A 13,397-nucleotide genomic window follows, 5' to 3' on the forward strand; every position below is an offset into this window, starting at 1 on the left:
AGCCGAGTTGCTATCTGGAAATTAACCCTCGGAGCGGTTTTTAAATAAATTAAAATTTTGACTGGAACAACTGTCATGCCCTGGTTCTGTATTAAAGTTAACAGTTTACCATTTGATTGGGCTATTTATTGGATAAACAAAAATGGATAGGTTTAAAAATATGTTATAATGCAAGCGGCGAACTGCAAATGACAATTTAGCTTTTTTATTTTTATTTTTTTCCATTCAACCATGTCTGATTCTCGGAGACTACAGTTTTCTTGAGAAGTTTTTCCCAGGGTTTGCCTTGCCTGCTTACAAGGGCTAAGACCATGGCCAGGCCTGGCCAAGATCACCCAGCTGGCTTTGTGCCTAAGGTGGGACTGAAACTCACCATCTCCAGGTTTCTAGCCTGATGCCTTAGCCAGGCAAATCAGGTATTATAGTCCCCTGCAAGAATCCAGCAATTGTTTATTCCAGGCACAGGTTGTTACAGCCATTCGTTTAGTGAAAAAAGTGACCTATGGCCATTTTTCACACTTAGGACCAGCATCCCAATGGTCATGTCATCAAAATTAAGGTGCTTGGCAACCAGTATGTATTTGCAGTGTCCTGGGGTCATGTGACCCTTTTGTTACCTTCTGACAAGCAAAGTCAGTGGGAAAGCCGGATTCACTTAACAACTGTGTTACTAACAACAACTACAATGATTCACTTAACAACTCTGGCAAGTATGTCATAAAATGGGGCAAAGCTCACTTAACAACTGTCTTATTTAGCAATGGAAATTTTAGGCTCAATTGTCATAAGTCGAGGAGTATACATACACACACACACACACACAATTTTTCTTAACAAAATGGAGGCTGTGAATGCAGCCACTGAAAGCCAAAGTATACCTTGCAATATTGATCACATACTGTGCCTTGGAAGACTTTATTTCAGGCCTCCTTTTTGCTTCATAAATGAGTATGCCAAAACAAATTGTATTCTTCTCCAAAGCCAGCTTCCTGATCTTCTATCAAACTCTGCTTTTTCTTCTTTTCCATCTCCTTTTACTGCAGGATGCTTGCAAAGCGTGTAATCTCCCAACTAATCCACGTTTTATAGGGTCAGTGTTTATATGATGTAGATGACCCTGACAGCCTTTTCAGGTTTCATTTATTGAAATTTAGGTACTAAGTAGATGATATCATCCATTTGAATCAATTGTGATAGAAAGAAAGAAAGAAAGAAAGAAAGAAAGAAAGAAAGAAAGAAAGAAAGAAAGAAAGAAAGAAAGAAAGAAAGCTTTATTCCTTAAAGGCAATTTTTCAGTGTTTTCAAAAATATTGGATTTGGGATGTTTTTGTGAGAGAATTCAATAAAAGTTACCACAGCTACTTCCTCACTTGAGACTTATAGCATCTTACAACATTACTCAATAACATACAAAAACTGTGTCCATTACTATTATCAGCATGGTGATGGTTAGATGATGTGCATGGAAATGGCTGCAGAAAACTTCTCAACGCTTTCTTATTTGATCCCATGCAAGGAAATTATTACTGAGAGTCATTTCATACTATTACAAACTAATGCACTCAGGAAACACTGAGGCCATACTCCAAACAGGAACCTGATGTTCAACCAACAGTATAACCATTCCATGAATAAATTCCAAATCATTCTGAAGCAGCTTGGATGATGACTATAGGCGCACCAGGAAGAAAAAAGAAATGAAAGTTTTTTGGTCCAGACAGAAATAGTTTTTTAAACAACATGACATCAAAAATTAGTAATTCAGAAAATAATACTCATTGAAGAAAACAGCCTAATTCCTACTCAAATTGATAGAGCAAGTCAAAATCTTTAAACCAATGTAGAATTGGTCATGGCTGGATTATACCCGCCGTATATGCATAATACTTAACCTTTTCTATATTAACATCTTAGACTAATTTAATTTAGACATAGATGTTTGCAACTAATGTATTAATTTGCTTACTCACAGACAGCTTTCCAGTTCAAAATATATGCATCTATACACAGATATTGCTAACAATGCAACTCAATGTAGGAAATACAACATATGAAATCCATCTTTTATTCTTAAGCAAAGAAATATTTTAAACCAAGATTTCCATTGCAATCTGAAAGCAATTGCCTGCTTGCAGCAGTTTTACTCAGAAGAATATGCTGGGTTGATTGTAAAATTCAAAATATGCAGCACAGAACATTTCAAGAGATGAATGGAAATGGTGCTTTGACAAAATGACAGATGAATTACAGCTAGACCCTCAAGATGGAGAATATAAACACACTAACATCCCTCCATAAAAATAACTTTAAAAATAAAGCTCATTTCCCCTATGATGTAATACATAAAAAATGAACCACTAGCATACAATGGAAATATGTTATCTTTATATCTAAGGCTTTTAGATTATTTACATTACAATACTTAGCCACTAGCTTGCTTCAGTTATATTACAGTGCCTTCCTCATCTTATATCATAAGTAAAGCATCTTGTCTGTCAAACATTTCAGAATATGAGTTTCCTAGTGCTGCTTTCACAAATAAAAGAAGTTATAAAACAATGATCAAAGGTGGAATATGTAGGAACCATCTCTTTCCCTATGGAAATACTTTCTCTTGTGTACATTTGGAAAGGAAGAAACCTCTAGGCCTGATTTCCCTAGAGAAATAAGGCACCTTACTTCTGAGAATGAATTTGCAGGAAGTATTGCAACTGTTCCTCTGGAATCAGAAGTATCCCCAGTTGGGTGTACATTTATTTTTGTTGAATCAGTTTGAAGTAAGACTACTGTAAGTTGGGTATCAATGAATCAAAGCCAGCAGAAAATATACTTGCAGTTTATTCTTATCTTTAAAATATGAGACAAGTTCAGGTTTAGTAAAAAACACTGGTTGGCTACCTCCTAACCAGGGGTGGGATTCTACCGGTTCTGTCTGGCTGTGTAGAACTGGTAGCTCTGAAGAGCAGCAGACATAGCAGCAAATCATAAATCACTGAACCGGTAGTTACACCAGTAGGATCCCACCCCTGTCCTAACTATACTCCTGCAAACCAATACTGTTGCTGAATTAAAAGTATTCACAACTACGATGTCCAGTTGTGTGTTTGGTAAAAATAGAAATATCCTGGAAATGTGATGAAACCCTGAAAAAATGAGGGCTTTTTCACATGTCATCCCTGAAATGGTTATTAATTTTAGAATTAAAATATATCCATATTAATGCTTTCATAGTGTACAACACATTTTCACAACTCAATGGCATCCAGATGTGGCTTCCAGAATTCCCACCAATTGGCCATTTTGATTGGAAATTCTAGCAGCTGTCACCCAGTTGAAGGACACCAAGTTAGGAAAAGCCATGGCCCATAAGCGTATTAGGGTGGATTGGATTCAGATTCTTCATAATTTTCCCAGCTGAAATATTTTATGATAATTTTGCCCAATTAATGCATCGAATTTGATGAGACTTAGTCACCATTATCTTTAGGAGGATATAGATCTGCAGCTTTAGAGAATGTATAACCAAGTTCTGGACTCTGGATCCATTATAATCACATCATGGCATGTGAAGGAGAAAATTAAATTAGTTGAGATTAGGATGGGTGATTTGCTATTATCATGTAGAAAAGTAGTTAAGACCATTTCCAGCAGGACTTTGGAGTATAAATGCAATATAACTGAAGCAAGCCAGTGGAAATGTATTACTATATTTAGTTCAAAGGCAACATGATGTGTTTTGGTGTTTGAACATATTTTAATGTACAATGCCTTGTATGTTTTTGCTTTACTGTGAGCTATCTAGCAACATAGGAGGAAGATATATAAACACATGATTTATAATCAATTTATCAAATAAATAATAATCTATTTCCTATTTAAAATATGAAAGCAAGCTGCTAAAACAGGGGTGTCAAACTCGTGGCATCACATTGTCATCACATGATGTGTTGTGACTTTCTCCCTTTGCTAAAATGGGCATGGGTGTGGCCAGTGCTGACACATCTGGCCCATGGGACGCACGTTTGACACCCCTGTGCTAGAGAATGTTATAACAAAAATGCAAGTTGAATGAACCCAGATCCGACATAAGACAATCTGAAAGCTATAGCCATGCTGTTCGACAAGTACAATTAGCCCAGAACGACTGACTTTCTGAGTAAAGGGACTTTATGAAAGTTGGGGAATTTATAGTATGTAATTTAAATCAGGATCCCTGAGCCCCAGGCTGCGGTCCATTTGGAACTGCACAAGCGCAGCCTCACTCATGTGAGTGGTGGGCACGTGCATTCACAGCCCACTTGCATGAGACCATCCGCTCTTCCCCCACCTCACATTGGGCCACTGACCCAGAAAGTTTGGGGATCGCTGATTTAAATATCCTACACAGACAGTTACATTCATTCATTCAAATATAAAACTGAAGCGTTCGCTTTAAATGTTCCCAATCCGATCAGTTTGACATAGTTGATCTTAATTGATTTATGTGTCACACATATGGTGTTACCCAATTACATAAGATTCATAATTTATAGTACAGACCAGTGGCTTCTCAAAAGCAAATCTAATTCTCCATCACCGCTTTGCACAATATAATGTTTTCCAGAAATGACCATTATCAAGTTGCATCAGCCTGCTAGCTAATACTGATGGAAGACATCAATTTAGGGAAAATATAGGATCCTTATTTAAACAATGAAGACATATCTCATAAGAGATGAACCTAAACAAGTGTCCTATTTAGAATATATTAAAGGAAGGATTATGTTCTTTATATATTTAAAAAATAATTTGTTCTTCATATAAAAATACAATCAACCTACCTCATTAGATTTGAAGGATAAAAGTTATTGTATATTGTAAAAAAATCAGAAATATTTAAAAGAAGCAGCTACTATTGTATATAATAAGAATTCATAAGAATGTAGCTTATGAATTCATAAGCTTGACTGAAAACACAGTAACTGAGTTTTCAGCTTGACTGAAAACACAGTAACAAAATTTACTTGTAAGTAAGCATGTATAAAATTGAATTGCAAGTTGTTATAATAAAACTAGCAGCAATTATACATAATTTACTAAAGCACAGTGCTACTAACAAATTATATAAATTGCCAGTACTGGAACAAGACTAAAATGAATATTTAATTATAATTTACCATACATTCTTTAATCGAATCAATTCTGTATTTAAAATACAATCCTAAATGCCTAATATTCCCGTCTGTTTGAAAACAAATTCTTTTGACACTATACTGTAACTTGCACCATAATTTCATTCTCAATCTCCAATGTACACATTCATCTCAGAGGAGATGTAACAATTCAGAAATATTCTCAGATTAGAAAGCATTTGTATTAAAGTTAAACATATTTTATTAGAAGGCGATATTGCAAAATAATCCCAAGTAATCTATTTTAAGAAGCTGCCCTTCCAAATTCCCATTTAAACTAAATTTATTTTTCTGCAGGCTACATGGAATAAGTTTTAGTGATGTTACTCCCTTCAGTACCTAAACTACTCCATGGATCTTCTAGACTGCTCAGTCATGTAAAATGGCAACTTTGCAGATGAGCTTTGGCAATTTTCCCTTTAAATTGCTTAACCCAATGCAAAACCTTAAAAACAAATTAATCCTGCTGCTTAAACGATTTGCCAAATGTTTGCATTAAAAAAATAATTGCAAATGTAACTAAACAGTTCTATTTCAGATGGATTTTTCTACTAGACCATAGTCCTAGAACAGTTCACTGTGATACTTGTATCCACACTTTCAAATCTATAATATAGAGTACAAAACTGGAAACACAAACTTGAACTTTATTCAGAAAGTTCCAACTGGATGTTTGTGTACTTTAAACGAGAATGCATGTTAGTTTGTAGCAAAATCTTTATTTTAAGATGTAGTTGACAAATTATTTTTCAAAGAATATGGAATTTTCCTTTTGTATTATATTTATGTTACAAATTTACAAGGTTGAGATCTGAAAATCTGCAGGCTTTGTAAGACGAAAACACTTAGGGGCTGTCACCGCTTTGATAAATGTTTATATAATGTAAAAATAAAATCTGTGACTAAAAAAAGTTGGATATTTTCTATGTGCATTAGAAGCACTTAGTAGATCTCACTCCTAAGTGAGATCTATTTTGCACATGGTACAAAATTGCACCCTTATTCTGACATCTGAAAATTAAAAAGAAACTTCAAACTTGATTTTTATCTTGAAATCTTCTAAAATGTGAAACAAATTTAGCAGTGCAGAAGATTGAACAAAAATGGCAACAAATCTGACAAACCATATTCCTACAGTATTATACTGTCATATAATATTTCTTAAAAGTTGTTTTTGACATTAGGCATGATCTTGCAAGTTAAGCACTCCTAAACCCAATGAAGACAATGGAAGTTAAACAAAAAAGTACTTTAACTGCGACTGGTGGTTCTTATTACAGAACTTTGCTGATTTTAACACCACTAAACATAAATTTGTTCAATATAAGTATACAGTGGTTGATTTCTGTTTCTCTTTTTGGATCAAGCTCCTTGTACTTTTGCAGTTTTCAGCTGGGTGCAAGCAATGTATGTGCGTTTCCTTGTAATGTTTGAATGTTACAACTCTGATCAGCAATTGTTTTAAAAAATAATAGCGAAAGCAATAAAAAATCACACGTTTTATACCATTACAATATATTCCACAAGGAAAATATCAGTGAACTTTACAATGGTGGGTTTTAATAACATGAGCTGCAGGTTGGACCTCATATTAAGGTACTCTCCATCTAAATGGGACATTTGTTGAGGTGAAACAAATACTTAAAATGGGTTAATGTTATATGTTCAAAAAGTTTCAGAAGAAATAAACGATCCGCAGAAATCAGCTCAGTGGGATCTTCCCAATATGACCCCAGGGTTGATGCATTTATTTTAGCATGCTGACACACTTTGGGTCACTTCAAACTTCTCATGGTGTAGTCCCCATAAGGGAGTCAAGTATAAAAATAAGGAAGGAGGGAAGGGGGACTGATTTTATCCAAAGCTTTAAATAAACTGTATACAAAGGGCTGATCTCCCCCAATATTGAGACACTCTATAACCAGGCTCTGTTGCTGTTTCTATTTTGTTTTTTAAAGCATTCTAGTCCATTATGGCCAGATGTTTCCAAATGTGGTGGAAAGTGGGACCACAATTTTCTGGCCGCAAGCACCTGGCAACAAAGCCATAATCCTTTGGGGGAGATGGATGGAAGATGAGATCCCAGGATAGCTTTAAAATGAAGTTCAAAAAAGCGGGCTATGGGAAGGGGGGTGCTGATCCAAAGGGAAAACCAAACCTCTTCACAGAAGGCTAATCTCAGATCCAGAGAGCAGTTCCAAATCCACAAATGGGTTTCGTGGTTGCATTTCAAATCACACAAAATGAGGTCTATGGGGGCAGTTTAGTTTCCCAGGGCTGAGGTTGGAATCCAAGGAAAACCATCGATCCCTTCAGACTCCAACTGCTTTTCAAAGGAAATCTATCTGACAAGCAAGCGTCTTTCTAAGGTGCCAGTCTTCGGAGAATTTCCGCGTGTGTGCTGTGTCCGTGCCATAGCTCCTCTTTAATGGTCTCCCAAGCAAGGAGCTCTCCCACTTTGTTCCCGAAATGTCCAGATCTGTATGGGGATGAAGCGGGTTTTTTTTCCCCCCCTCGGAAAGACAAGCGGCCCGTTCCGAAGCCTGGAAAAAGGCGGCTGAGGAAAGCAGAGCAGCGCCCAAGCGCCTCAGCGCAACCCACCCAGCAACAGGTCACAAGTCCCGCGACTCCTCTCGCTTGATTGCGCAAGCGCGTCCGTCGCCCCCAGGGAGGCCGAGGCCAAGGCCGGCCTTGAGCCTCTTGTTCTGGTGCGTCTTGACGTGCTTGGCCAGGTGGTCGCTGCGCATGAAGCGCTTGCCGCACTCGGCGCAGCCGAAGCGCTTCTCGCCGGTGTGAGTCCGCAGGTGCCGCTGGAGTTCGTCGGAGCGCGTGAAGCTCTTGCCGCAGAAGAGCCAGTTGCAGACGAAGGGCCGGTCGCCCGTGTGCCAGCGCAGGTGCGCCTTGAGGTGCGACGTCTTGCCGTAGACCTTCCCGCAGCCGGGGACGTGGCACACGTGCTGCTTCTTTTTCCCGGGCTCGGCGGTGGCGTCGGGCCCGTTGCCTGCCGCCACCTGGCAATTGGGGCAGCGGCAGCGGCGGCACCTCCTGGCCGTGGCCGCCAGGGGCGCCTTGGGGTGCAGCAGGGCGGCCAGCTGCGACTGGTACTGCGCCAGCTCCGAGGGCGCCAAGACCAAGCCGCGCTGCAACCCACCGGCGGCCGCGAAGCGATGCGCGCAAGTGCCCGGCCCTGGCGCCGCCTGTTGGATGCTCCACCAAGGGAGGTCCTCGGGCGCCGGCGAGAGCTGCCGGCAGGACTGAGGGGCGGGCGGCGGCATCAGGTTGGAATAGCCCGGCGGGAGGGCCGCCTGGGCGGCGTAGGGCACGTAAGCCGGCGGGGGACAGGCAGAGGACAGGGCGCCCATGGAAGCCGGGAGCATCTTGACCGGGGAGAATTCGTAAGGGTACGATGGGTCCGCGGGGGGCGTCAGCGGCAGCTCGTGGCCGCCCGCGAAAGCCGGCTGCGGAGTCAGCCCCAGGCTCGGCGGCGGGGGAGGCAGTCCGCCCGGGGAATGGGCTGGCATGTCGCTGCTCCACGGGTGAAAGATCCTGGACGGGGAGCCCAAGCTCGACTCGTAGGTGACCTGCAGGAAATCCGAAGGAGCGACCGGCGCGCTGGGCTGCCCGATGCGGCTACAGGTGGCGGCCAGGAGAGCCAGAGGCGAGTGCTTGGCCAAGTCGGGAGAGGCGCTGGGGGTCCGATCCTGCGCAAAAGGGGGAGAAAGAGAAGCGGTGGTTAGAATCGCGGCTCCTTCCACTTTCTTCGTCTCCGCCTAGCAGCAAAAAACGCCCTCTTGCCGGATACCCAAAAAGTTTCCTGCCAGGCGCTAAGTACCAGTTGCTGAGCCCGGCACTTGGGCGGGACGTTTCTCGGAAGACAATGAACCGCAGCTGCGGGTTGGGATAGCTGGGATGCCCGGAGTCAGCAGGACCACCCCCGCCCCGGTGCTCCCTCGTTCGCATCCCGCCCACTTCAACTCCGTGCCAACTTGGGAACCTCACCGCCAACCCCGCTGGAAGAGGGACCCCCCCTCAAACCTAGTTACCTTCTCCCCCCCCTCCCCCTCCTGCCAATCACCCTGGACTACTTCCGACCGCCGTACAGTTCGAGCTTTGGAAAAGGGAGGGCGGGATCTGGAGGGTTGAGAATCAGTGAGAGCAGACGGGCAAAACTTTTTTTCTTGTTCAAAAGTAGATTTAAAAAAAAAAAAACCCCACACACAGCCCAGGGATCTGCTCAGATGTCTGTGTTACATGCCCAATCAACCCTGTCACTTTTCCGATGGCCCCTTAGTGAGCTGGCCCTCCTTCCCTAAACAGCCCCCAGCTTCCCGCTTTGTGGCCTCCTGCCAATCTTGTCGCCCGAATATTTGGTGGGGGGAGAGGGGAGGAAGGAGAGGCTCCCGGTACTCTACCTTCCATCTTCAACTAGGGACTAACCTGGAGAAACGCCTGCAGGGAGTCGTTCCGGAGGACGGCCACCGCGGCCATGGCTATCGCGTCCGGAGGGAGAAGAGGCCAGAGGGCCACTGCCGCGACATAAAGTCGCCAAGAGGCAGCTGAAAAGCTGCTCGGTTCCCTCGGCCTCCGCTCGATTTCTTCTCCCCCTCGCCGACTTCTGCCCGTCTCGGCCAGCCCGCCAGCCCCAGACACAGCGCGATCTCCGCGGACTGTCTGCCTGCACCAGGATCACCTCCAAGAATTTGATAAGGACTTTGCTGGGCCGCCAGCCAGTCAGGAGGAAGATTTATGGCTTTGAAGTTTGCCGCTGCCCAATCATCAAAGAATAGCGGCTCTTTCAGAAGCGAAAGCAAATCCTTTGAATCCACAAAGCTCCTATGGTGTGTTTGTTGGTCTGGATAAAAGAACTGATTATTTGGGGGAGGGGGGAAGGGAGGAGATAAAGGCGGGACAATTAATGAAGTAATCACTGTGTGGGAAATGTATATACACAAATAATTGGATTTTCTTGATCAAAGGGACTCTCACCGCCTGGAGACTCGCACTCGACGTTCAAGACATTGTATCTTCCCCAAACCACTTGCTTTCCTCTTCCTTTCCCACTTCTACTTAAGTCTGAAATACGTATATCGCGATTAAAAATTCGCTTTGGAGTCTTAGACAATACGCTCCTTTTGCTATAGCTCACGAACGTCTGCCTCCAGACGGTCCGTTTGGATGGGACTCAGTAACTCTAGTTGCTCCATTTAAAAAAAATAAACTTGCCCAAAGTTCACTGGAGGGACACCTGGTCCCAATATAAAAGTTTGCATTGAGCGGCTATGTACTTTTCTCTAGCCAGACAATATGTGGGATATGTCCCCTATAAATAACAAAAAGAAAGAAAGGCGTATTTGATCTTGGTTCCATTGTTGGTGGGGTTTTTTTTTTTGCTTTATTAAAAAAAAAAAACAGTGGTGCAATTTACTTAGTTAATACTTTGAAAGTGACCCCTTTAAGTAGAGGTGTCCAAAGACCTTAAATTGTCTGATTTCATAGAGCAAGATATTAGAAATGTATTAACTTTGCACTCCGAAATTAAACCTATGTAAAAGATGTCCCTCGGATTGGGAGAAGTGGGAGACGCTTAAAGAGGCCGCGTCGGTGAGACCCTCGATTCCTTCAAGTCCCTCGGGTGGAGAGTTGGGCTGCAAACGCTCCTCCCCACACCCCCCAATCTCAAAACCCTTTCCATCGCCCCCTTCGGATGCTCCAGTTCAACTTCTGGATCGTTTCGCTTCAAAAGCGGAGCTGCGTCCAACTTGAATTGCCAATTTTTTTAATTATTATTTTTTTTTTAAAAAAAAGCCTGCTCTGTTCCAGCCTTCCGTTTTCGGCAGACGTCTCACAAGAGCGACCCGAGAGCTGCTGTCGTTGGGTTGTGCCGATTTCCAGGCGATTCGCTACTTCTTCAGTGGGCGCACTTACTGGAAAAGAGCGGCAAGGTTAACTAACGGCCGGGGGCGACTTTCTTGAGCGATTGCGCCAAGAGAAGGGAAAACCTCTCTCTCTCTCTCTCTCTGCGCCCGGCCTGCCTAACGAACCGCCGCCGCCTTTGGGGGATGGAGCTGAAGTTGAGACACGTGCCGAAGAGGAGCTTTGTACTGTAAGGGCATCTCGGGAAAGAGGAAGGGGGCGGGGGCGGGCACAGGCGGGAGGCAGCCCTTTCGCTCCTCCCCGCCGCTAAGATGACATTTCTGTTACTTTCCCCAGGTAACCCGAGCCGCCCCGCGGTGGCCGCATTCAATTGTTTCCGTGTTGCCACTGAAACCTTTTTTAAGGGGCCGTCCGACCGCGAAAGAGAAAGGGGAGGGAGGGGAGGGCGCGATATCTTTATCTGCCCTTCCTATCCAAACAACCCTCGGCCCTCGCCAAGGGTTCCAAAGGGTTGTAAAGACTTTGAATCGCGTCGGGAGCCCTTTGAAGGGATTAAAGGGCCGAGGCCTCTCCCACGGCTCCCGAAGGATTCCCAGGAAGAAGGCAAAAAGCCCCTCGGCCGGGCCTCTGGATTATGGGGGCTTCCACCTCGCGCGTCACGGGGCCGCCAGCAGAGAGAAGGCAGCGGAGGTTTTTTTCAAGACTTGTAAATTGCTTAATCGTGTCGATCCATATGGGAAATGCGGGCTGGCGTGGGAAGAGGAATGGGGGGAAGGGGGGAATCGATCCCTTTGCCGCGTTGAGATAGTTGACAAAAGCTTTTAATCAAAGGGCCCCACAGCGGTCCGCCTGAGGAAGAGTTCAGATTGTCCCCGGGGCGCCGTTTGGGCAGCGTAGATGCGCCCAAGTGTAGATACCATGTGGTGCATTGCATTTTTTTTTAAACGTGTCCGTGCCCACAGTAACAGACTTAAGTACTCCGGGTAATTATTTCTCCCCCCCCCCCCATTTAAATGAAAGCCCCAGTGCAAACAAATTACTTCGCCTCCAGACTCTCTTAATTCCCGGGGTTCATGGAGAGTCAAAAGGCAGAAGAAGAAGGACGGTTTCTGTCTTGTCGACGCGTGGGGAACACTTTGTGTCCCCGTCCAACCTCCAGCTGTTCAGATTTGGTTTGGCTCCACCTCTGAGCAGTTCAGGCTTGTGAAGAATCCAGCAGCACTGTGGACTTGTCTCCTTTCCTCCCCACCCCTCAAGAGACTTTCCTCACAGTTATTCTCTTTCCTTCTCTTTATTTTATTTTATTTTATTTTATTTTATTTTATTTTATTTTATTCATTCATTCATTCATTCATTCATTCATTTTGTCAAGCAATTATAACAGGTATAAGTAGTTTTGAATACATGAGATAGATACTTATAGGAAAAATAAAAAGAAACAATAGGACAGGTTGGTGCACTTATGCACGCCCCCTACAGACCTCTTAGGAAAGCGGTGAGGTCAATAGTAGACAGTCTAAGGCAGGGGTGTCCAACTTTTCACCTTCCCTGGGCCACATTAGAAGAATTAAATTTGGTTTGGGCCGCACATAAAATAATATAACAGTAACGATACCTGATCATCCAAAAAAACCATAGAAAACATAGTTAACATATTAAATTTATTTGGAAATGAAGTTAGTGAGATGTTTTTATTATTTATTATTTATTATCATGGTTTTTTTTATCACGGTTTCTTTATCACGGTTTATTTTCCAGCCAAATTTTCCGGGGGGGGGAAGCTCGCCCGCCTCGCGCCTACCTCTCCTCCTGCAAATGGCCCGGCTGGATGAGGCAGGACTGGAAGGCAGAAGCAGCAGCGGCGGCGGGGGCAGAAGCAGCGGCGGTGGCGGGGGAAGAAGCGGCGGCGGTGGTGGGGGCAGAAGTGGCGGCAGGGGCGGCGGCGGGGGCAGAAGCGGGGGCGGGGGCAGAAGTGGCAGCGGGGACAGAAGCGGCGGCAGGGGCAGAAACGGTGGCGGGGGCGGCGGCAGCAACAGCAGGAGGTGGCGCTCTGACAGCGCCCACCTTTTCTGTTGCTGCTTGGCCTGGCGCTCGCCTCGCCCTGCCCCGCACCTGCCTCTCCTCCTCCTCGCTGGCTCTGGCATGAAGGTTGGGGTGGGCACTGGGCCGCATTACGAGGCAACCTGGGCCGCATGCGGCCCCTGGGCCGCGGGTTGGACAAGCCTGGTCTAAGGTTAAAGTTTTTGGAGTATGGGGGAAAAAAAACCACAGAGTCAGGTAGAGTATTCCAGACATTGACCACTCTGTTGCTGAAGTCATATTTCCTGCAATCAAGTTTGGTGCAGTTAACCT

General features: G+C 44.2%; 1 protein-coding gene across 1 annotated transcript; it reads right to left on the reverse strand.

Annotated features, from left to right (window-relative positions):
• Positions 1-6,657: 6,657 nt before the first annotated feature.
• SP5 (Sp5 transcription factor) lies at positions 6,658-10,046 on the reverse strand. The gene is made up of 2 exons (XM_026697257.2): positions 9,609-10,046; positions 6,658-8,872 (listed from the first exon to the last, which is right to left on the reverse strand). The coding sequence occupies exons 1-2, from the start codon at positions 9,657-9,659 to the stop codon at positions 7,784-7,786; spliced, it is 1,140 nt and encodes a 379-aa protein (XP_026553042.2). The 5' UTR covers positions 9,660-10,046; the 3' UTR covers positions 6,658-7,783.
• Positions 10,047-13,397: the final 3,351 nt, after the last annotated feature.

This window comes from Pseudonaja textilis, chromosome 1 (assembly GCF_049901715.1).
Source record: "Pseudonaja textilis isolate UNSWEBS1 chromosome 1, rPseTex1.2, whole genome shotgun sequence".
In the NCBI taxonomy this organism is placed as follows: Eukaryota; Metazoa; Chordata; class Lepidosauria; order Squamata; family Elapidae; genus Pseudonaja; species Pseudonaja textilis.